This window comes from Hydra vulgaris, chromosome 06, assembly GCF_038396675.1.
Source record: "Hydra vulgaris chromosome 06, alternate assembly HydraT2T_AEP".
Classification (NCBI taxonomy): Eukaryota; Metazoa; Cnidaria; class Hydrozoa; order Anthoathecata; family Hydridae; genus Hydra; species Hydra vulgaris.
In genome coordinates this window covers 7843667-7870000 of record NC_088925.1, presented here as the reverse complement: position 1 = coordinate 7870000, position 26334 = coordinate 7843667, and the positions used below count along the sequence as shown (strand labels likewise).

Here is a 26334-nt window from a genome sequence, read left to right as displayed (position 1 = left end):
TACCCATCAAAAATCATATAAAAAATAGGTCTGAAAACTTGATTTATAAAAAACTGATGCCTTTGCTTGCAGTTTTGTGCACATTCACTTGTCAATTTTAGGTTATGTCCTCTAGTTTTTATGGGATTTGCCAGCCCAACACGAAGAACATGGGGTTCGCTCCATGAGATTATGTCTATCTTGTTAAGAATTTTATATGCTTGTATCTGATCAGATGTAGCAGAAAGGATGTTTTAAATTTAAAAAAACAAACACACAGAAACAACCTCTTTAAAGTGTCTAAAAATTTTAATAAAACTTCACAGACAAGCTTTTTCCGCCAGATACTGAAAAATGCCAGCCTAGACAAAGGTTTTCTTTGTGCCCACCATTATAAGGATTGAGTTAAATGTGTAACTCAGTTGGCCACAAGTCAAAACAGTTCTTAAGAAAATAATAAGCATTCCCTGAAGAAGATGAAGTTCAATTGATGGAGTAACATCTAAAATAAGTACTGAGCTGTCCATATTGATCAATGGTGAATAAATTACATTTGAGAAGTACTTTGGAAAGTTTAAATCTAAGCCAGTTGCAGCAAATTCTTTAAATATATATTGAAATATAGTATTCTAATACATTGGTTGAATCAACATCATAGCTGTAGCAAAGATGCTTGTCTGAAAGGGGCAGAATTACACAAATGATAAGGACAATTTTAAGATCACATAAAATGTAAAATGCTACATAATTTAAACCTCATACAATAAAAAAAATTTCATACAATATTGATATGAATCATACGTAATAAACGATATTTTTAAAATTTTTATAACCTCATTTTCATGTAATCTTTTATGATTTTCATGAGTTAAAAGCTAAAAATTAGCTATTTAGACTCTTTTATTAATTTAATCTATGTTTTTAATGAAATTATCTATGTTTATAATGAAATTATCTGTTTTTAAACTGTTAACAATTGTTTGAGTTCATTTTCTTTAATACTTTGCAGAAAAAAAATTTTTTAATCTTTGCATCAACAAATCTTTTAAAACAAAAATTGTTATTTAGAAAATTTTAAAAATATCATTTATTACGTATGATTCATATCAATATTGTATAAAATTTTTTTTTAGAGCCACCAAAAAATAAAAGAAATCAATTCAAAGTTATTTTATTTTCTTTAGTCAAAGTATAACTTTTTTTCTATTTTCAACTTGAAAATGTTAAATATAATATGATCTTTAAATCTAAATAATATTTTTAAGGCCCATACAGTTTTCCAATGATAATATTTACTACCAATGGTTAAAAAAAGACACTTGCTCATATTTGACAGTTTTAATTAAAGTTTTAACTAATAAAATAATTTATATTTCAGAAGATCAGTAAAATTCAAAAGATCAGTAATTATTTATTATTAATAATTTTTATGTATTTTAATAATATTTATATATTATAACAGTAATGTCAAGAAGTAGTATTGTCCAAAAGGGTGGACATCTCTTTTATGCTTTAAACAATCTAAATATGGATTTAAAATATGAATGATGGAGATAAGACAGTGTCAACTTTTATGAACTTGAAGAAAAAAAATTTTTTCTAGATAAGCAGTCTATCCAATTGTTTTTATTAAAAAATTTCTAAAAAAAAAAATCTAAAAAGATGGAAAAAAATTCATATTGCAGAATAGGGTATATCATACTTGAGCCAAAAATTAAATTTTCAGAATTTTGACTAGCAAGCTTGGATTCCTATGTATTTGGGTACGGGGAATTCAAATATAATAATATTTTTGCAAAATATTGATGTCTAGCTACCGGGAAACTGGTTTTAAAATTAGCTTTTTAAAAAAAAAAATAGACTTTTATAACTAAAGCTTAATTTTTAAATGTTTTTAGTCAATTAATAATAAAAATTAAAATATATTAGGTAAAAAATAAACCATTTGTTATAAAACACAAAATTATAATTTAGCTTCCAGGATTCTTGAGCCAGAATGCACGGCTAGGGCTTCCGCGCCCCCCCCCTCCCTTCTATCAATATTAGATAGTTTTATTATGATTATAAGATCAAGATATATTACAATTAGTATATATATATATATTTATACACGCACTGGTAGGAGATAGAGTAGGTAGAGTAGGAGCAAGGGGCTTAGTTGCAAAAGCCCCCTCCCCTTACACTTACTCAAAATACTAATTCAAATTATAAATCTGGCTGCCTTAATTTTTGTTTTAGCTCCCCAAAATTCTTATAAAATCAACATTAAAACCAAGTATTTATTTAACATTTAATGTTATGCACAACAAAGTATAAATAAAAATCAAAAATACTAAATTAGTAATTACATAAATTACTTAAAGTCTTTTCTTGATTTAAACAAAGGCATTAGTTCACGATTTTGCAATTGAGTTCTTATAAAACCATCTCTTTTATCCCAACCACAGACTGACTGAGCTGCTTCTGTGACTAATTTGACTGCTCTCTCGCAACTTTGGGTATGTAATGAGTATAGAGGTAGCTGCAGGGGAGAAACTATCAATGCATTGAGTTGGACTAACGACATATTTGCAGTGAAAATTGGTTCAGTGATGACCTCTTTTTCCCAGTCGATAAGTTCTTTGATGTCACAACCATCAAGGTTTATTGTTTGCGGAACTTTAAATGGTCTAACATCAGTTGAGCCAAGTTCACTTCCGGCCCTAACTGCCAATATTATGTCAACGGCAAATAACCTTTGTTCTGAGTTATCAGAACAGAGAAGTGAGACAAGTATATTCTCAGGATGAGCCCACCAAGATTCACTTTTGAGATAAAGTTTAGATGCTTCTTTAATCCTATCATCTTGCTTCTGCCAAAGTTGAAACAGCTTTAAAAGATGACAAGAACCATATTTAATATCATGCTTAACTTTAATCTCAAAGAACATTGGAAAATAAACCTGAGTCACCCAAGTTGCAAGCAGTCTTAAGATCTCTGCATTAGCAGGTTCAAGATCATGTTTACTCATATAGAGAAGCAAGCATCTCATGCCACAAGTAAGCCATCGACTGTGAGACAATCTACCACATTTAAGAGCTGCTAGTTCAGGATCGAGCTTTCCTTTCAATATTGCATTTAAATACTTCCATGCGACTAAACTGTCAGTGCTCATTTGCTTTAAGAAATCTTCACTTATAGTAACAAGAGGCTCCAGAAGCGGAATTGGCATAAATTTAGTAATTCTTTCAAGATTTTCTACTTTGGAAAACAGTTTACCTACTGCTCCACTCCATCCTTTATCTGAAGAAGTTGGTCCATCAAGTTTTTCCATAATATGACGGAATGGAAGCTCATTAATGTGAAGCCAGCAAAAAGATCTAAAAAGTTTTCGATTGAGAAGTTCTTCCACAAAATGAAGCATTTCACCTTTCCATCCAGACATTTCATTTGTTGTATCACTGCCAATTAGTTGGAGATTAAGATCTTTACCTCTTTCCATTAACCAGTCGAATAATCCAATAGCACATTGCTTAGCTGGTTTAGATATTTCTGACTTAGGTTTTGGTGTATAATGAGTAAGGTAGCGACCTCTAGGCTCTTCTGTCACAGTTATATGATTTTCTTTGATAATTTGTTTTCTGAAGGTGCCTGTGGTTTTATCATGGATAAGAACTAAAGTTTTATCTTTTCTACCATCTACAAAAATTCCAGTAATTATATTTCTTTCACAGTCGAAATTTTCTTCTACTCTGGAATACTTCATAGCACACTCTTTGGCACGAAAAACTTTCATACTATCACATATGAGATTTTTTTTATCTTCAACAAGTTTCCCTGCCTTCATAATATCTTTCAGTAGACCATTAATGATAGCAGCAGTAGCCGTCGATGATACACCAAATCTGATAGAGGCAACGGCAGCATTACTAATATCAAGGTAGTTTCGTTTAACATAACTCTCTTGATTTTCAATTGTCGAGTCCTCTTCGCTATCACTGACTTTATCGCTATCACTGACTATCACATCATTGGAATTATTATTAATTTCTATTGTAACACCCGTACTTTCATCATCAAATCTAACATCGGTTGGATAAATAGAGACTGATGATTCTAACTTATACTTTGAAGCTTCTTCACGTTGTCGCGTGAGTCTTGCTTGATCAGTTGACTTGCGTAAGCATTTTAGCCTAAGTTTGGCAGTCTCTTTAAGATCAAGACCGAATTCTTGCATACATGAAACACTGCCTTGTTTTTCTCGCTGGGTTTTTATCCAAATAAGTTCTTTTTTAGGAATTCTTAAATTTAAGTCACATTTGCAAAAGCAATGAGCACCGTCATCACAAGATTCGTTGCAAGGGGCATCATTATCACTGCAGTAAACGATTCTGCATTTGCAAAAAGCAATATCTAAAAGTTTATCAAGTTTAGGTTCCGAGCATTTTTTGTTTGCCTTTTGAGATTTGTGTCGAGCTATCTTAGAGAATGCAGACCATTCTATTAATTCTTAGTGCTATTGCTTTAGTTCCACAAACTATGGGTTCTTTAAATTCTGTGTTGGAAATAAGCCACCGTTCTGCAACTTCATTAGCAACATTAGAAAAAATTTCTTGCATTGATATGTTACGCGGATTTTTTTCACAGACTAGTATTGTGTTTCGCTGCAGATCTAGACATCGCTGCAAACAATCACGTAATGTTGGAAATTCAGTTTGGAGAAACTTTTTAGGACCTCCAAGATACTCACTTAGTTTGGTGTTAATCGATTTTCTGGTTTTCTTGCTAACTGATAATGCCATTTTTCTTTTTTTAATATATTATGAATCTGGAAGATATAAATACAGCAAGTATAGCAATTAATTTGAAATAAAATCTAAAATGGTAATTATAATATTTTCAAAGTATATTTGAATATTAACTGATACTTATACACAAAATAATATTGTTAAAAACTCAAAGCATATTATAGAAATTAAGCATAAGGTTAAACAATATTTTAAATAATTATTATGTACATTTATAACATAAACAGTCATCATTTAGTAAAAAAACACAATATTTTTGAAAATTAAAAAACGTTTTCCCGGTAGCTAGACTTGTTTTTTCACCAAAATAAATTATACCATTCAACTCAGGGTTTATGAATACATAGGAAAAGTGACATACTGAATGAAAATTAAAACATGCAAAAGTATGATATACCCTATTGCAGAAGGCTTATAGTAAACATCTAAAATTATTTTGACAATTTCAGGTTGCTACAATAAATATAATCAAAACAAAATAAAAATAAATTTTATATACCTAATGGTCTTGTTTTGTCATTAAGAAATAAAAAGCCAACAGACAGATCAAATACTAAACCACCAATATGGACAAATAAATAATCAACTGTTTCATCAGAAAAAAAAAAGTGAAATGGATCAAAGACCCAGGATTTTCCAAGGCCTGCCATTGAATAACCACTTGTCCAATCAGCATCTAACTTTTTAATACCAGCATAGAAGTAAAGTATGAACAACTAAAATGTAAAAAAAACTTCTTGTTAACCCTAATGATATCCTAATAACAATTAACCAAATAACATTAGATGGTAAATTACATCAATGTTACAAAACATAGTTCATTTACAGTTATTACAGTTGTTTATCATAATCTTTTTACATGTTATCTGTTAAGTGTTTGTGCAAATGTTTTCAAAAAAAATTTTAATTTTTAAATACCTGAAACTTTATAATAATGTAATTGAAACGTGGGACTAGTTTGTTATAAATAGATGGCCATATTAAACTATCAATAGACCTAAAGTCAAAAATTAAGAATGAAATTATATAATCTAGTGCATACTCATTGCAATATCCAGAATGAAATGTTGATTTAATAAATGTAAAGTATAACTAGATAATAAAATAGTAATATAAATGATATAAATAGATAAATTAACAGAGATATAATTTTCATAGAGTAAAAAGTCAGAGTAAAGTGGTACTTTCAAAACTTGTCAAACTAAAGAATATAAATATATATATATATATATATATATATATATATATATATATATATATATATATATATATATATATATATATATATATATATATATATATATATATATACACACACACACACACTCATACAACTGATTTAAATACAAATCACAAAGTTCTCACCAATAAAAATTAGCATTGCTAAAAAGCCATAAAATACTTAGCAAACCATATAAGTATGAATGATTGTTCCATGTGGTTTTATTTAGGAAAAAAAAATACCAATATATAACTGTGAATCCCAAACAAGAAAGTTTGAACATGAAACCCAACATTATACCAATTGAACATAAAATCATAACCAAAAACATAGCATACAAATATTCAAGAGGAAAAACAGGCATATTGTTAAACAGTGGAAAAATACATAGGTCAGGATCACCATATCTTTGTTCTAATGAATGAAGACCTCTTTCTTCAAATATGTCAATCAGCATTATAAGGCCTGAAATTATTGGTACTAATTTAAAAAGAGACCTTATTTACCTAATTTAAAAAAAACTTATACAATTTATTATGAACTTATATTTTTAGTAATCAAAAATAGACTCTATAACAAATCACTTACCATAAAAGAATCTTGCTACACCAAGTGCTGCTGGATCTTCAGCATGGTAGAGAAAGCGCGCCACATTAATAATAAACATTTGAATTATCTTAACTATTATCAATTATTACTAAAATAATTTTAATTCTTAAAAATTTTATTATGTTTTGGAAAACTGCGGAACACTTTTTAAAGTCATAGTAAAAACATTAAAAGATGTTATCATGTTATTAAATAAGGGTAAACAAAAAAAATTTCATGATGATTAAAAGTTATAATAAAAAAAATAATAAAAATAAAATAGTTGATGAAAATAGTACTGCTTTTTCTATCAACATTTTGTTTTCAGAAATAAAAAAATTACACTCAATATCTTTTTTGTCTGAAATCCTAATCTAATACTATTAAAAAATGTAAAAAAAAGAAAAATTTGTTGCTTATTACGAATTTTAAAATACTTTTAAAAGAATTACATTTTTTATTTTTTGATTATTTGGAAGAAACAGTTTTCTTATAATACTTCTAAATGCAAGTTATAAAATGCATTAAGTAGATGGTAAAAGTGGTTGTAAAATCTCAAAATGATGTTGTCATAATCTGAAAGTGATAATGTTGTAATCTTAAAATGTTTTTATCATAACTTCCAACAGTTTTCATAATTTTAAAACCAACTTTAACTGATTAAAAAACTTAAAAACTGTAAAAATATTTTTTTGCTTCAATCGTAAAAATTATTTATATATTTTTTAAACTTTATTTTTAATAATTTCTTTAAGTAAAAATGTTTGTTTATCATTTATAAAATTGTAAAATTTAAAAGTTATTTTGATGTAAATTAGTCTTTATTAGCTTATCATCAAGCCAATGCAAAATTTTCAAATTTGCATAAAGACTACAAACCAAGATACAAAACTAAAAGATTCTGCTAACATATAAAACTAACAGTACTATACTAAGAAACCAAATTATCTTACCAAGATACAAAACAAACAGAACTATACTAAGATAAAAAAACCTAACCTAATACAAACCAATTATCCCATACCAAATATTTTGAGCAACATGAAGCCTATAAAAAACAAATGTTTGCAAACAAATATTTTCTTTATTAAAATAATGAGAAAAAGTGTCTTTAAAATCGTTTTAAAATCAAGATACAAAAAAATTGCTCATGATAACATTTTTGAAATAAATTTTACATAAAGATGAATCTTTTCTATAAAGATAAAATAACTTTAAACTTTTATTTTTTTTTGGGACCAAAAAAACTTGGCGCTAAAAGAATTTTCTTTTTCTGTATAGCTGTTTGATCATTACCCGATAACACAGTCGTATTACTTTCATCATTACCCGATAACACAGCCGTATTACTTTCAACATTACCCGATAACACAGTCGTATTACTTTCATCAAGCACATCCTATAAATATTTAAAATAAATACTATTAATTATAAAACATATTATATTTGTAAAATATATTATATATAACTAAATATTATATTAATAAAACTAAAATATTATATTCATAAAAACTAAAATATCATATTTATAAAAACTAAATTATAAAAATAGCGAAATAGAAATTAAATGAGAAAAATGGAGAAAATTACTGTTCATGGTATTTTTTATGATTTAAACAAATTTAATTAAAATACATTCTGCAAAATATTTGTTCAAAAAAGAATAACTAAAAATCTAGAAAAGAAATAAACAAACAAATACTTTGATAAAAATGTCAATTGCTTGATTATAAACTGATTTTAAAATGAATTTATTTAATGAATCATAATTAAACTTATGATTTTAAAATATTGACTAGAAATAAGATTATAAATCAATGGTAAAAATCAACTTTAATGATACAACTTAATAAAAATACTGTTAACTGCTTTTAGCTTTACATATTTTGTGATAAAAATCTTCATTGAAATGCAATTTTTAAATATCTCTTTGTTAGCTTCCCTTTCATTGTTAATAGAGTTATGTTAAGAAACTAGTGGCAATTAGTTATTTAATTATAAGTTGGAAATAAATACATCAAGATTTATTATATTAACTGTGTGATGGAATTATTTATAACTGATTTTTGAGATAAGTCAATTTCTCTGCACCCCCAACTTTAAATTTAGATATTTAGAAAACACTGGAAACAAAGAAAAGTTTAATAAATAATTTATAATAATAACTAGAATATAGTAATAAATATAAAATAAAAAATAGTAATAAATATAAAGTAAAAAATATAAAGTAATAAATATAAAATAATAAATATAAATATAAAGTAATAAATATAAAATAACAAATATAAATATAAAATAATAAATATAAATATAAAGTAATAAATATAAAATAATAAATATAAATATAAAGTAATAAATATAAAATAATAAATATAAGTATAAAATACAAAGTAATAAAAAAAGAAAAGTAGTTAAAATAAAAAGATAATTTAGAAAACTTTTTAAGTATGAAAAAAGTTAATGAAGAAACCAATATGCTAGACTTTATAAAGGTTTTTAAAATGTCTAGAGCTAAAACATTTACTTCAGCACATCCATTAAATGCGCCATGAAACCTTACTATTATTACTGTTAACAAATCAGCATTAAAAAAAAACGATTAAAATCTGTATTGATTGCCAGAAAGTAAGGTTTAAGACACAAGATAAGTTAGTATTATTTTATAAGACTATCAAGATTTATCATATAAATCGGTGAATGTTAAAAGGGCGGAAGTCCAATAATGTAAACTTTTGGGAAACTAAAAAAAAACTGCATTATCCCCCATAGTAAATTTTTGTTAATGGTTCAATAATTTTCTGAAGGTGAAAAACATTATCCTCCCCCTCTAAAAAAAAAAAACTAAGCCATTAACAAAAATTTACTACGAGGGAAAATGCAGTTTTTTTTAGTTTCCAGAAAGCTTACATAGTTGGAATTCTGCCCTTTTAACATTCACTGATTCATATAACAATGAATATATAAGAATATCTCACATAGCCATCCTCAGTTAAATATATTAAAATGCTTAAATCAAGTTTGTAAAATAAAGTTGAACTAATAGAGACCTTATAATAAAATATACAATAAAAACGCAATTAAAAAAATCTAACAAATATTTTAAAAATGATAAAAGAACTGGTTATGTTAAAAGGAACTAGATTAAAAGTGTCATTTATTGTATTACAATTGGGTTCCCACTCTATGTACATGGTTTCTTTGAGCTTTTATATAAATTTGTTGGAGGCCGAATCCAAAATTGAAAAACTAAAAAAATTGAAAAATTAGCATGATTAAAACTATTAAAACAGCTTTTATTTGAGCAAATATGTTTATAAATGTGTGAGTTTTTATCCCTTTTATAGTGCTATGGATTTTCTCAATCAATCAAGGCAGGTACAAGTTATGTTTGAGAACTTTAAAAAGATCGTTAATATCATGACTAAGACCAAGACTAGTGTTGTTTATCTTATTAGCTCTATCGATTAGACATTTAACCAGACTTACTTTGTATGAAAATGAAGTAAAACTAAAAAAGTTTGTGTTAAGTTCCAAAAAAGTTTTCTTATGAAAAACAGTAGTAATTGTGGATTTGTTCATTTTAGAGTTAGGTCCAAAAAAAAAAATTTGATTTAACTTCTTTTTTCATTGTAAAGGTAATAGAGCTATGTTTATTATTGATATACTTCAAGAACAAATTGGGGTGATTTTCATATGTGAAAGCAGAAAAAATGTCATCAACATAATGTTTATAAAAAGCTGGTTTTTCTCCGTAATATGATTTGAGCCATTTGTCTTTAAAATTTCCCATGTAAAGATAGCAAGAACAGGTGCTAAGAGAGAACCCATAGTAACACCATCAATTTGGTCATAAATTTGTCCATGGAAGGAAATATGAGTTTGAAATGTTACAAAACTGAAGAGCTTTTTTAAATCACTTTTACTTAGTTTAAAATTGACTTTACTATTTATAATGCTATTGACAGCAATTTCTATTGTTTCTTGTAGTGGAATATTGGTATATAAACTTGTAATATCATAAGATAAAAAGAAATGTTTATAAAAATTAGCTTGGTTTACTTCTTTAGCGAAAGTGAAAGAATCTTTAGTGCAGAACTCTGAAGGTATAGAAATAGTAGTTCTCTAAGAAATTTAGCTAATTGATAATTACAAATGGATGATAAGATAGGTCTGAAACTTATATTATCGTCAGAAGAAATCATTGTCAGAAGTGTAATTTTAGAAGACCATAGATGCAGGCTGGACAAGAGCCTCAATTTTGGATTTAACCTCCAACAAGTTTATATTAAAACTCAAAGAAAGCATGTACATAGAGTGGGAAAAACCCACTGTTAATAAACAAATGAACCATATAAAAATGACACTTTCAATCTAGTTCCTTTTAACATTACCTGTTTAAAAACTATTACTGGTTCTTTTATTGTTTTAAAAACATTTGTTACATGTTTTAATTGAGTTTTTTATTGTATTTTTTATTATAAGGTCTCTATTAGTTCAACTTGATTTTACAAATTTGATTTAAGCATTTTAATATATTTTAACTAAAGATGACTTAATCGAAACATGCATTTTACAAATTAAATGATTTTAACAAAAATTTAAAAAATTGTCTTATCAGAATGTATATATATATATATATATACATATATATATATATATATATATACATATATATATATATATATATATATATATATATATATATATACATACATACATACATACATACATACATATATATATATATATACATATATATATATATATACATATACATTATGTGAAAAATATTAAGACCACCGAGAAAAAAGGCTTTTTTATTAGTTGATACCACTTTTTTGATTCTAAAAAAGTTGCAGCACTGGTTTATTTTATAATCAAAATCCTGTGGGTGTGGCTGAGTATAGAAATTATTGATTTGAATTTGAATCTGTTAACTTTTATTGTAGAATTATGTGTTTTAGTGAACATTTGGTATAGTTTGCCTTGTGAAATATAAGTTGCGGACAAGTGAATATGTATGGTTCAAACGACCTTTAAGTGAATATTTGTTAGATTATTGCTGTTGATAGTGATATAGTTTAATATTTTTCTGATTTTAAACATGTGATTTTGATTATTTAAGAATTTTTTATTGTCAGATGATATTATATTTTCAAAATATGGGTAAAGTTGCTGACCCTAATTCCAGAAAGCAAGGCAATGTTGAAGCATTATTAAAGTTGGAAACATTTTCACAATGGGAAATTGACAAGAAATGTGAACTAAGTAAAACAGCAGTTTTTACAATCAAGAAACAATTGGACTTTGGTTTTACGTCCTCTCCAAGACGTTCCATTTCAGGCCGAAAACCAGCCATGACGCCACGTGCAAAATGGATTCTGCTTGCAAACTGTTGAAAAAACAGAAGAATGACCATCAAGCAGCTTCAGGGTGTGCTGCAGGAGCACTAGATCAATGTCTCAACAAGTTGTGTTCAGAGATGTCTGATACAAGATAGATTTGTAGCATGTTGACCACGCAAAAAACTGCTCTTGACCAATGCTCAACAAACGCGACAGTTGTAGTGGGCAATGGATCACAAAGATTGGACCACAGAACAATGGATAAAGGTACCATTTTTTATATAAGAGCTTACAATCATGTACTCTAAGTTGAAGCAAAATCTAACATATTTTTTCATGTAATAATGATGTTTAATATCATACATTACCGCTAGTGCAATTGTTTTATGTCCATAGGTATCGAACATTATAGCAATGGTTATGTTTATTGTATTAATGCAAAATGAAGTGAACATGTAACCAGTGATTACAGGATGTTGATCTAATGTACGCTCAAGACTTTTGCAGTGTGTTTGTATTTTTAGGTTTGCTTCAGTGACAAGTCTATGTTCGAGATACTCTACGATAAATGTTAGTACGTGCGCCGTCGTTCTGGGGAAGAATTTCAACCGCAACGTCTGGTGAAGACAGTCAAGCATCCTACCTCAGTAATGGTATGGTCGATGATAATCTCTCATGGTACAGGACCCCTTAGAATTGTTGAAGGCAGAATAGATCAACATCATTACATCAACATATTGGAGAAAAAACTTCTACCTCAACTTCCAAATCATTTTCCTGCACTGTGTCATATGGCATGCTCTGTTACAAAGTTTTTGAACCATAATAATGTTACTATCCTACCATGGACTGGTAATTCACCTGATATGAACCCGATTGAAAACTTGTGGATGATAGTCAAAAAGAGAATTGCCGACAGAAAGCCAACAACTAAAGCCCCATTAATTGAGGCGCTCATAGAGGTTCGGACACATGATCCAGAAATACAAGACATGTGTCCAAGACTGATTGATGGGATGCCTAAAAGGGTTGAAAAACTTATTGCAGCTAGAGGAGCATCCACAAAATACTGAACTAGGCTCATTTTATGACATTGTGTGTGTCTTTATAAGAAATATTAGAAAAATTCACTTTTTCAACAATTTTTTTACACCACTGTATATATATATATATATATGTATATGTATGTATGTATATATGTATGTATGTATCTATATATATATATATATATATATATATATATATATATATATATATATATATATATATATATATATATATATACATATATATATGTATGTATGTATCTATATATATATATATGAATATATATATATATATATATATATATATATATATATATATATATATATATATATATATATATATATATATATATATATATATATATATATATAAGCAGAAAATCACTTAACAAAAATTTTTTTCATTTTAAACTGCGTTTCATCAATAAAGATTCATCAGAAATCAGAAACTTTATTGATGAAACGCAGTGTAAAATGAAAAAAATTTTTGTTAAGTGATTTTCTACTAATATATAATTGATCTGTTCTTTTAAGAACATTGAGCACTCTATTGTGTAGTATACATTTTAAAGTTGTTTAAATATATATATATATATATATATATATATATATATATATATATATATATATATATATATATATATATATATATATATATATATAAATGTAACAAACAACAACTTGTTTGCAAACCTCTTACTTTTAATAATCTAAAAATCACTTTAACAAAAATTACTAAGCATACTAACCAAACATGGTGGAAAAGACAAGGGAGATGAAGAATCAGTTTTTATTTTACATTCACTATTTATTCCTAGTAACTTCTTTATTTGATCCGAGTCATCACTTTTGGATATAGGAGTTTTCTTGATTCCAAGCAAATCCTTGATCTGTTCATCACTTGATTTTGTTTTTATTCCAAGAATATCTTTAATTTGATTCTCAACAACTTCACTAGAGTTGACCTGTGGTGTAGTAGTCTTTACTAAAACCTATTTTTAAAAGAATCGATTTAAAAATATTACACTATGATTATTCTAAATTTATTTCCCTAAAATTTTATAGCATAACTTATAATATTAAGGATAATTTATATTAATTAGGAGTTAAAAGTGCGAAAATTATGTATGCTTATTAAACTATGCTCGTTATAGTGATTTTATCAACCACATCACTTTCTAAATTTCTAATCTGTATGCATGTCAATGATAACAATAACAATCTCTTTTTTCATTGATACTTCATATACTGTTATTATTGCCAACACTGGTTAATTATTTAATCTTATTCATCATAGTAACAGTTGCAACACAAACAAGTCAAACTTTATAAGCAATTTTAAAATCCCTCTATTTTTTTAAAACCGCTCTATCTTTTTAAAACCCATCTATTTTTTATAAGTTATACAACTTATTTAAAAAAGTCAGGAGTCACTTAAAAAAATCTAAACAGAAATTAAGAAAAATTGAATAACCCTTTATAGAGGGGCTGCTATTCTATAAACTAAAAAAAAAAAAAAAAGTATTCAAATTAAACACAAACCTAAAATCTTTAATAACATCACAGAACAAGATCACACTTGAAAATAAGTACCCTAACCTATATTTTATAGATTGTGAATGTAAAAAAAATATATTACAGAGATAAAAATGAAAGTAAAAAAAAAGAATGTCTTATTGTTAAGGTTTTCTTTAGAGGGATTGAGGAATTTAAACTTTTAACATAAGTAACTAATTTTTATTTTCAACATACATTAATATTTTTATGAGTAGCTGTAGCCGGATCCATAAAACACAGGTTTTGGAAAGTTCACACATATCATTTCAATACTTATTCCTTACTTAAATATTTTTTAGTAAGCAGTAAAAAAGTAATTTTATATATATATATATATATATATATATATATATATATATATATATATATATATATATATATATATATATATATATATATATATATATATAAACTATACATGTTGCCTACCTTTTAAAGTTAAGGAAAACAAAATCAATAACATAATTAACTTACATAATTTTAAAGGCTTGGTAGTCATTGCGTAAACTATTTATCAGTGGTTCAGATATTAGTAACCATCGTTGGGCAAACTATTTATCAGTGGTTCAGATAACCGCCTAAATAATACTTAGAATACTCTCTTGAAATGTGTTGATTAATTACAAGAGATATAAAATGTTTAAAAAACATGTGGAAATCAACTTAAAAATATGTGGAATAATAGACTTACCATGACCTATATAATACAGGTCATTGTAAGCAGTACTGTCTTTACCCACAGTAATCAAGGGCAAATGCCAGGAGGCCACTGTAAAAGTTGAGGTTATTTTAAAATGAATTACATTTTTTTGTTTGTTTCAAAGCCATTTTATCATTCAGACCTTTTTTATTTTATTAAAGTTTTACTTTATTTTATATTTTAAGTCAAAGATATGTAGAAATTACCATTTAATTGCAAAAAACAGTCCTACTTATTTACATTGTTCTACTGTAAATCATTGTTCTACTGTATTTTAATTTGTTATAATGTTATATTTTATGTTATAATACTTTTAAAAAACACAAGATAAAGAAATATGCAGCAATCCAAAAAGAATGAGTTGTTTAATTTCATTATGTCTTTTTCTAGCCATAGAGAAATATGCAGCAATCCAAAAAGAATGAGTTGTTTAATTTCATAATGTCTTTTTCTTGGCATAGAGGCCAGTGCTGGATTTAGAGATTTTGGGACCTGAGGCTATTTTTAAAAGTTCTGAAAAAATAGGGTCCTTAAAATTGCAGTACCTAGAAATAATTAGGAAAACTTAAGTCAGCACTGCTAGGGGACAAATTTTTAGAAATGCTAGGGACCTAGGGATTGGAGCTAAAGACTCCTGATGGTTAGTCTATTCCACACCGACCATTTCTATTTTTTTAATTTAGTTTTACTTCAATTGCAGTGGTAGAAAATAAACATCTTTAAATTTTTTGTTTTGAGTTAACGATTAATGTTCAAGACATTGTAACTTGTTATTGTAAAATTGTAAACTTCTATAAAAAAAACGGGAAGTTTTTTTTTTATAGACAATCCGCAGCTTATTTGGACCTTTGCCTCATTAATTAGTTTTAAGACAATAAAAGTTTAAACATTAAATCTTTTTTTCTATAAGAAAAAATCTTGTCTCTTTAATGTGTGTTAAACGCACAAATTTAACTAATTATCGAGTACATTTACAACATAAGTATCTCTATTATAACAAATAGCAATAAACTTCTCTTGGTGTTTCGATGTTTTTAAAATTTTTAATTTTTTCAAAATTCTCTCCCTTTTTTTATTATAGTATATAATATCTTTACATATGTTATTTTTGCTATGGTAACCCTAAATTTAGTTATGCATTTTGGCTATGGTAACCCTAAATTTAGTTACAATATATCCTTTGAAAAAACTTGTCATGCCTTAGTCTCAACAGACTCTGAATGCGACTTTGGTGTGATATTCACTTCTAATCTTAATTGGAAAATGCATGCAACATGTGCTTCTAAAGCCAACAGTATCATGGGATGGATGAAAAGCGCTGAGTAAGTAGATATAAACTTCTGGAAAAAAACCTATGTTAGACCTCATTTAGAGTTTTTGATGTGCCTAAATGTAATGCAGGCACATCAAAAATAGGCAATGCATATTAAATGCATTGAGCATGTTCAACATATGGCCATGAAAGTCTCTCACTCGCTTAAAAATTTTGATTTTGAAAAAAGATTGGTAATTCTTAATCTTACTACTTTAACAGATAAAAGAGCGCATGCAGACATTCAACAGTACAAAGTTCTCAGCCCTGTTGAGAATAAATTAGAGCATGTTAACTGGTATACCAAACCAGAAACTATTGTTCCACAACAAGGACATTGTAAACAATTACATTGCGAAATTGTAAAAAACTGAGCACACCGATACAACTTTTTCACTAACAGAGTTGTCAATCACTGAAATAATTTGGACAATTCGACTGTGTTCCAGAAGAGTGTTGAAAGTTTTAAGAACAGTATTGACGGAAAGAAAAATCAAACAAAGATATACCAATTGACAACCACTGGCACTAAGCCCCTAATCTACTTATAGCAGAACATGTACTCATGTTCTGCTATAAGTAGATCAGTGTGTAATAACAGTAATAATAATAACTTTATAATATCTATAGAACTTTAAAAATGTTTTTTTTTTTGTATTTTAAATAAATTGATAAATAATAAATGTTGCATTTGTTGTAAGCAAGTGACATGCTTTTTTTTTTGGTTTTTTTTTGTTGCTTTTTTTAATAATAGAGATTAGGATAGTCTAAATTTTTTTTTTCAAAAACTGCACATTGAAACCTTCTATTTTTATCAATCTATTAAAACAAAAGTTTAGTGAAAATTTAAGGTAGTTTAAGACATTTTTAGAAGTTGTACAAGATTCTTAAACATCAGACAGTTTTCTAATATCATCAAAAAAAATTTTTCAAAAGTATACCATGTTAGGTCTCAAAAAAAGCATAATTTTTTTTAAAACTCTTAAAAATAATAATCTTGTGAAACCTCTAATAATACTTAAAACCTCTAAAAATGCTTAAAACCACCTCAAATTTTTACCAAAAATTTTTTTTTAATAAATGGATAAGATTGTTCTGATGTGCATTTTTTGGGTTCAATGGGTTCAATACAAAAACAAGGTAAGCAAACAATATACCCTACATAATTTTTAAAATAGACTTCTTTAAATTACACTAATTTATTAAAATACTCAATTCTTTTAAACTTCTCTATTCTATTAAATTAGACTACTATTCCATAGACTTTAAATATTAAATCAGGTAAAAAAACTAATATGTAATGTATTTTAAGTATGTATTTTTTATATAAGTTATATGAAAATAAAAACCTGATGAGGTACAAATAAACTCTTTTCTGTTTTTTCATTTAAATTCAATACTGGTGTAGATTCAGCCTAAAATAAATTTGTAATAATTATATTATTTATAATTTTGTATATTTACAGACACACAAACACATAAATATGTATATGTATATACACATTTATGTGTTTGTATCCTAATTAACCTAATAAATGAGGTCAGAAAATTTGCACAATTTAAAAGTTCTGTATGGCATTAAGAAAACGCTGGTCAGGTTTGGGTATAATGGGTTTGGATATTACAAGACTCATACCCAACCCATTTGGTTAACAGATCTAACAGATCTTGGTCCAGCAGGTTTCGGTCTATAATAATAAGACCCAACTTATATAAAAACTAGTTTTTATTTTTTAATAAAATAATTAAAAAATAATTATAGAGAAATGATTATTTTATAATAATAGTTATTAGAGAAAAAAATTGTATGCAATATTTAACATAACACTCCAATATAAAACTATGACATCTGTGTAATGTTTTTTAATATACATGAGAGTATAAATATTTACAATTAGTGAGAATATCATACATGTATTAGAAGCATAAATACCTGAGAATTAGTAAAAACAGAAAGATTTGAATCATTACATGGATTAAAAACATGTCTAAAAAAAAAAGAAAATATAAATTTTTAGGCATGAAATCATTAAAAAAAAAAAAACAGAAAAAAAATTATATAAACCTGAAAGGTGTGTGAGGGTGTGGCGGTGTAAATGGCATGAAAGGGTGCGGCGGTGTAAAGGGCATGAATTGTTGGTTAAGACAATGGTAAGAAGGTCCTAAAAAATTAAGAAAAACAACATAAAAAATGTGAAATCATTATTATCATCAACCATCATAATCAATCATCATCATCATCAACATCAACATCATCATCATCATCATCATCATCATCATCATCATCATCATCATCATCATCATCATCATCATCATCATCATCATCATCATCATCATCATCATCATCATCATCATCATCATCATCATCATCATCATCATCATCATCATCATCGTCATCATCATCATCATCATCATCATCATCATCATCATCATCATCATCATCATCATCATCATCATCATCATCATCATCATCATCATCATCATCATTATCATCATCATGCAGTTTTATGCTTACACATAAAACTGCATTAATTACAGTTATAAATTTTGTGGTTGTATATCTTCAATGTCAACTTAGACTCTAAAATATCTAAATCTAAAAGTTAAAAAAAGACTGAGCTAAAATCTGCATATTGAGTGTCAAATAACCTCAACAACAAAATTGCACTTTTTAGAAATAAGGAAAAATTATATTTTATTCATTATATTTTTCATTTATTTTTAGTAAGCAATGAGTTGTAAATAACACCTGACTTATAAAATGATACTGTAGCAGGCCACGCAATTCCATTGGTCTGTATAAAGTTTCTTAGTAATTTGTTAATTTGTTTTATGATATTTAATAAATATTTTAATGTTGTAGATGTATTTTGACATTATGTTTAGTTAAAGGGTAATTTAACTTTTTTCAATATTTTTTATTTAAAAAGTTGGCTGTTAACCTTTTTCATTAAATTAAAATCTGAAATGGAGAAGCTGCGAAGATTCCTTCTTTGAATTTTGAAACTCCTTATGTTTTCATCTAAATATGTACTGAATATGAATATTTTCAATACCATCTTTTCGATATAAACCAGACTAATTCAAGCCATTTGACTAAATCAGGAAAGCAATTATTATTTTGGGTAATTTCTTTAACACTTTAATTTCTTGATTTGAAAGCTGTTCTTACTTCTCGGCCTTGAGAAAGTGAATAACATAAAAAAAAAAAAAAAAAAAATGTCCAGGCTAAAAAAAGAAGGTATTTTTGATATGTGAATGGTGTGAAAGGCAAAACTAATTCTGAAACAACTAATTCTGAATAAAAATTCTTTTTCACAACTTCTGAATAACATAACCTTGTATAAACAAGATGCTACATCTGAAGCACCTTGTTTATATGAGACGCAATGCTTCCTGCTGATGCTCCATTTTTGTAGCAAGTTGCATGTTGTCATACTATACAGATCTAATCAATGTTTATAAAAAATTGACTTTTGCTTTGACCTTAGGGCAGTATTTAACTGCCTTAAATTGGAAATTGAAACTGGAAAAAATAGAATTAATTGTTGAAAGACTTTTTCTTCTTTCTGTGCTTATGATTTAATTTCTTATCAACACGGTTTTTACTTTTTTCTCTATTTTTTTCTTTCTCCTCATTTTATTAAATTTGAAGCACTCATCACATGTTTTTCTAGGAGTGTAAAAAGATAAATTATATTTTGTGATAAGATAAACTTATTTTTAGTAAAAACGATTTTTCAGATTTGATAATTTCTAGCGCGCACTTTTTTAGATACATTTCATATAATTTAGTAAAATTCAAATCACTTGGCAAATACTGTTTTCTTTTTTACACATACTCTTACTTTATTACCATAATGGCTAACCAAGGTTGTCTAGATTTCACATTCTTAGACATTTAATTTTTACATCAAGTTGCTTTTTCTATTTCATCAATGGGTTTAGATAAAGCTTTATTATAGCCACTTGTTTCAACACTCTTAATTAAAATAAAGTTTACCTTTTCTCTTAATCGAACAAACTGCTATATTTTCTCAAATATTTTGAGCAGCCTTTTGGCAAAACCTTTTTGGCGTTTATTTTTTTACCACTACTAATAAAAAATTGTGCCTTCCTTTTTGCAATTATTTTTAAAAATATATTCTTTTCAAGTTTTTAAAATATTTTTGAGGTGAGACCTTATTTCCATGACTTGATTTCCATTACATAATTTTATTACAGCATTCCAGATCAGTCTGATTGCCTGGTGTTGAATCATGCACACGAATGTCTTTATTTTGCGATATTAGGTTTGCTAGTGAGTGATACATTTTTTTTCCTCTAATTTTCTTTACTTTTGATAGCTAAACTCTAAGTTTTTTGTTAATTTTCTTCATTTTTATATCTAAATTTAAGAGATAGTAGATGAGATGCTTTCATTTGATTCAGTAAGAGATAGTAGATGCGATGTTTTCATTTGATTCAGTAAGAGATAGTAGATGTGATGCTTCCATTTGATTCAGAAATATAGTGAGTCAACATGTATAAAGCCTGAATCATTTATTTTCAAAGCCATTAATGTTCACAACCTGACCAGAAAAAAAATTACAATTATTTTAAAAATTTCAAAAACTATTTTTCTTACTAAATACCGATTCAGTAATGGCACAAAACAACATTACTAGATATCCACACACTATAAAGAATTAAAGTTAAAAGTTAGTTTAACTTTGCCATGGAAATTAAAAATGTTAGTAAAAAGAAACAGAAAGGCTACCGTGGTAGCCTTTCTGTTTCTTTTTGATGATCATTGCACAGTGATGGTCATTGCACAAGATGCTTGTGAAATCCTAGTGATGGTCATTGCACAAGATAGTGAAATCTAAGAGTTTTTAGGACTGTTTTAATATTGAAAAGTAGAAAATAAATGTATGTCAAAATATCAAGGAAAAATCAAATAGTATTGCGTTTGTAAATAAATTTAATGCTTTGATACAGAAACAAACTCTTTAGTGTATATTATTAATATAATAAACATAAGCTTGCTTCATTTAATATATCTGGGAAAGTTTTTGAGATTATCATTTCACTCTTCTTCATTTCCAGTAACTTCTGGGATACCTCAAGGTTCTACCTTTGGTCCTATTTTGTTTCTTATCTACATTAATAATCTTCTTGACAACCTTACATCTAAAATGGCTCTATTTGCTGATGACTTAACTTTGTACTTCTGTCTTGAAAAAAAAGTCTTCTTTTTTTGAACACTTATAAAAGGCAGCCGAACTTGAACCTGATCTCACTTCTGTAACAGATTGGAACTTGCAATGGCTTGTAAATTTTAACTCCAACAAACACAGTTATTTATTGTAAACAACTATAGCAATACTGTGGACATTCCTATATTGATGAATGGCTCACTGAGTCTTCTTTGTTAAACCTTCTTGGATTATCATTCACTACTGACCTCTCATGGAAACCATATATACAATCAATTGCTAAGTTAGCATCTGCTAAGGTAGCTTCTCTTGTGCTTGCCATTTTCTTACTCCTAATTTCATTCTCTACCTCTACAATCTCTTATTCCTCTCTGTATGGAATAGTGTTGTCATATTTGGGCTGGTTCTTCTAATGATGCTCTTTTCTCTTCTAGACAAGGTCCAAAAAGACATTGTAAATATAGTTAGACCTGCTATATCTGCCAAGCTTGAACCTTCCTCCAATTATCATAAAGTTGCATCTCTTTCTCTATTCTGCAAATACTATCATGATTGCTGCTCAAAGAAGCTATCATCTCTAGCTCCATTAACTAAAACTCATTCTCGCTTGACTCATCATTCAGCAAAGTTTTATTCTTTTACTGTATCTGTCCTTGCATGCTCCAAAAACTTCTATTCGTCTAGTTTTTTTCCCCACACCCTTTAGAATTTAAAATCTCCCATCTTCATGTTTTCCTGACTCATACAACCTACAACTTTTCAAGTTTGCTGTCAACAGTTTGCTTGCTCTTTAACTCTATTCTTTATTTCCTAGTAACTCCTAACTTAATGGTGGTTGCTTGCAGAATTGTTGGGAGTAAATTTTAATAAATTTTAATAAATTTTAAAGCAACACAATATTGCAGTTAGATTAACTGAAAAAAGTTTAAAAAAAATTACTATCAATATAGTTTACATTTATCAAAACAAGAATTATTATTAAAAATTATTTAAAACAAATTCACTATCAAAATTATAAATAAGTTAACTTATTGAAATGAAAGTAAAAAAATACTTGGGCAACTAATTGAATTTAATTATTTCAAATACTGCAATGTATATAAAATTAAAAAATAAGTATAAAAAATACAAAAAATAAATTATTCTAAATAGAGAACATGCAATGTGCCTATAAGACATCTCAGTTTTCAGTAAAGTGAAAAAGCAAAATCATATATTGTTAATACTTTTTGGTCAGTTAACATATAATGAATTTATTATTGGTGGGTTGGGCTTTAAGCTTATAACCCTGATTTTGTTATCATGCTCGATGGTCAAGTGTCAAGTGTATTTAAATTTCAATTCACCTCCCCAAGGCCATCAAGGCAACTAGTCAAGGAGGCTACTTATAGTTGTGGTTATAACCCTCTCTCAACTCTTTAACTCCGAAACACAAACCTTGACGAACAAGGCTGCTGCATGGAAAACTAGTTGAGCGTGGTTCTACCAGGGATGTGGTGTGGATAGACAGTACACCACTACCACATAATTAAATAAATTCATTTTAACATCAAGAAGTTGCTTATTATTTCATCAATTAATGCTTTTAGATAAAAGCTCTACTTATTTGCTTGCTTATTAAAACTCTTAAAATAAAGTTTGCCTGTCATGTTTATTGTACAAACAGCTGCATTTTCTATAATTTTCAGAATTTCGAATCAGTTGAAATAATGATTTTTTGTTTGTGCAATTTATCAATTACCATTGATTTATTTGTGTGTCAAACTTATTACAAAAATTTCTAAAGTAAGAGTCTTATAATGAGTGAAATCTTACGATCATTTAACGCCATAGTTCTTTCAATACTCAGATATTTAGTATCAGAAAATATTATATAGAATTGGAGTTTTTAGTGTCAGAAAATATATTATAGAATTGGAGTTTTTTGACAGTACATTGGTTTGGCAAACACATATTTTCAACCAAAGCTAATTACATTAGTTTTTATTGGAGGCTTAAAGGTGTTTGACACATAATCTTTTGTTGCAAATAGATAACAAAAGTTGGGTTATTTCAAAAATTGAAATTTTGTTTGACACAAAGCCTTCAACATTTAAAACACTGAATATATTTAAAATTAAAAAAAATGATATTATATTTAAAATTAAAAAAATCAAAGGTTACACATTTTGAATTTGAACTATTTGATAAATATTACAGAAGTGTTATCTTTACAGTTTTACTGTTACAATTACATTAAAAAGTTTTATTTTGTATATATATTCACCTGTAGGAGTTTTATTAAATACTTGTGCAACAGGACTTTTGTTTTTGAGGGGGATATGAAGAAGTTGGTGGACTGCAGCGGTTGCATTCTAATAAAGTAAATTTAAACACATTTTTATTGACAATTTGTTATTGACAATTGTTGTCTTAACTACTAAAATAAAATTTAAATTAAAAAAATATAGAATATTTAAAAGTAATATTTAAATAAATTAATAAATCTTAAGATTGAGTAAAATTTTTTTATATAAAAAGGATATATAGAACTTTAAAACTATTATTATTATTATTATTATTATTATTATTATTATTATTATTATCATTTATGTAACTTAATGCCTTAATGACCTACTTCATAAGAGCAAATAATTGTTTTTATTGTTTAAACCTAATTTCCTAATACTGGCATTTAATTTTGATGACCTAATGTAAAGAATAACATTAAAATGGTAAAAAAATTTTATAACCAAATACTAAAACAATAATACTAGAACATCATTTACATTTGATCATGTTCGCCTTTTGATTATATTGTTATATGCATGTTCATTCCAGCTTTTTGATTATAGCTTATATTATTATTTGTATTATTTATATTATTGTTGATTATAGCTTTTAGTTATATTGCTATTATTTTTATTTTGATACCATTATTTTTTGTAGACAGAATTTCTCTTACAATAAATTTTATTGATCACCAGCAAGCAGGGTTCAGCAGGAATGGTGGGCTTTAGCTTGACCAGCCTCTTATTAAATATGCTTTTTATTTTGTTATTATTTAAAAACTTCTCACATGATATAATTTCAACATGTTTGGCAAATACAAGACTTTCTTTTTTTTTTTTTTAAATGCGCTAAAAAATTTTTTAGTCAAACAATTTTTTCAATTAGCAATAACTATTTTATAGTTTGTTGCTATTTTTAAATGGTTTAATTATTTTAACTATTGTATAATTGTTCTGTATTCACTGTGCACCAGAGAGACCACCAGGTTTTTTGTTGTGGCACTCATACAAAGTCCTTATAATAAGAAAGTATTATATATATTGTTTTAGAAAATATATTTACTGAAATCGAAACGCATTGTTCTCATACCTTTTTTGATATAAATTTATTATAAAATTGTAATAAAAATTCTTAATTTTGCACCGGATTTAACTTAAAAAAGTGTTTAAAAAAATTGTTTTTATCCCTGGAAACCACTATTAGATATTTTTTTAATGGAGGTAACATAATTTATTTTGAAAAATATATTATTTAATATGATAATTTAAAATAAAATTATAAATGTTTATAAAATAATTTGATATATATATTTAACTTAGAATTAGCTATTTATTGCATTAATTATACTGTAATCTCATATTAGACGGACATATAAATTTGATTACCCCCTGTACTAATTAATCAAAAAAATATCCGAGATAAAAAAGATGGTATCAAATAAATTTTCAAATTGTGGAAAGTTGTGTTATTTAGGAGTTGTATTTCATTCATATAAATATGAATTCTACTTGTTGCTGTTGCTGGGAAAAGTATGGAGATAGATCAAAATCATTGAAAAAAATGAATAAAAACTTAGAAGAACAAATTCAACTGTTTATCTTTCCAGGATATTCGATGAACAACGGTTGCTATCCATCAGTTGTTTGTCCTGGTTGCTGAAGAAATCTTTACAGACTCAAAAAGGGAGACTCACCTCGTGGTGAATGGGGAGCTAAGGTTACCAAGGTATAATTAATAATTTTTAAGTTTCATTTTTTGTTCTTGTTTTTTCTTTTGTTTATTTATAATTGTACATTTATTTAGGTAGAGTAGAAAACTCTTTTGAGAAATAGCTCTAGTACCGGTCTAACTCTTTCAAATGAGATAACTAATTTACTGACAACTGAGTCAAGAATATGTTCCTTTTGCATTACTTGCACCTGGTTATTCTCATAACTGTAAACCTACCAGTGCTGTGGCTAATATCATTACACTATCATTTCTTCTAGGTTCTCTTCAAGCTGAACAGGTAAAAAAACTATATTTTTTTAATATAAGTTTTATAAGTTTTTAGTTTTATTTTCAAATTTCATTTTGTGAAAATGTTACAGAAAGTTTGATTGACGGATCAACATTTTGTTTATCTACAGGAGTAAATCCGCTCAAAGTCACAGTTGGCACACCAGAAAACAAATCAAAAAGAATTTCTATTCAGCAGCTTTCCATTGAAATAATAAAGCAATTACAAATTGTGTTAGAACTTTCAAATAGAAAAACAAAAGAGATGCTTTCTACTTTACGCAAAGGTTTAGGAAATAAGCTTTCCATTGAGCTTAATATCTTTGGTCGT

The 26334-nt window shown here is 27.0% G+C and overlaps 2 protein-coding genes across 3 annotated transcripts in view; both read right to left on the bottom strand.

The window, feature by feature from the left end:
• LOC101241467 (vitamin K-dependent gamma-carboxylase) overlaps positions 1-7624 on the bottom strand; it is a 27718-nt gene extending 20094 nt beyond the window's left edge. Inside the window, exons 1-4 of one of the 2 annotated variants that reach the window (XM_065799119.1) lie at positions 6577-7624; positions 6132-6453; positions 5685-5763; positions 5266-5482 (exon numbers count right to left, since the gene is read on the bottom strand). In XM_065799119.1, coding sequence (XP_065655191.1) covers positions 5266-5482; positions 5685-5763; positions 6132-6453; positions 6577-6655 — 697 coding nt within the window. In that variant the 5' untranslated portion in view covers positions 6656-7624. The remainder of the gene's footprint in view (positions 1-5265; positions 5483-5684; positions 5764-6131; positions 6454-6576) is intronic. The other variant, XM_065799120.1, reaches the window with a different exon arrangement.
• A 16-nt stretch (positions 7625-7640) lies between these two features.
• Positions 7641-26334, bottom strand: part of LOC101240070 (5'-3' exoribonuclease 1) — a 79780-nt gene continuing 61086 nt past the window's right edge. Inside the window, exons 28-33 of the mRNA XM_065799118.1 lie at positions 24001-24088; positions 18602-18698; positions 18470-18524; positions 17886-17951; positions 13717-13959; positions 7641-7975 (exon numbers count right to left, since the gene is read on the bottom strand). Of these exons, the coding sequence (XP_065655190.1) occupies positions 7799-7975; positions 13717-13959; positions 17886-17951; positions 18470-18524; positions 18602-18698; positions 24001-24088 (726 nt within the window). The 3' untranslated portion in view covers positions 7641-7798. The remainder of the gene's footprint in view (positions 7976-13716; positions 13960-17885; positions 17952-18469; positions 18525-18601; positions 18699-24000; positions 24089-26334) is intronic.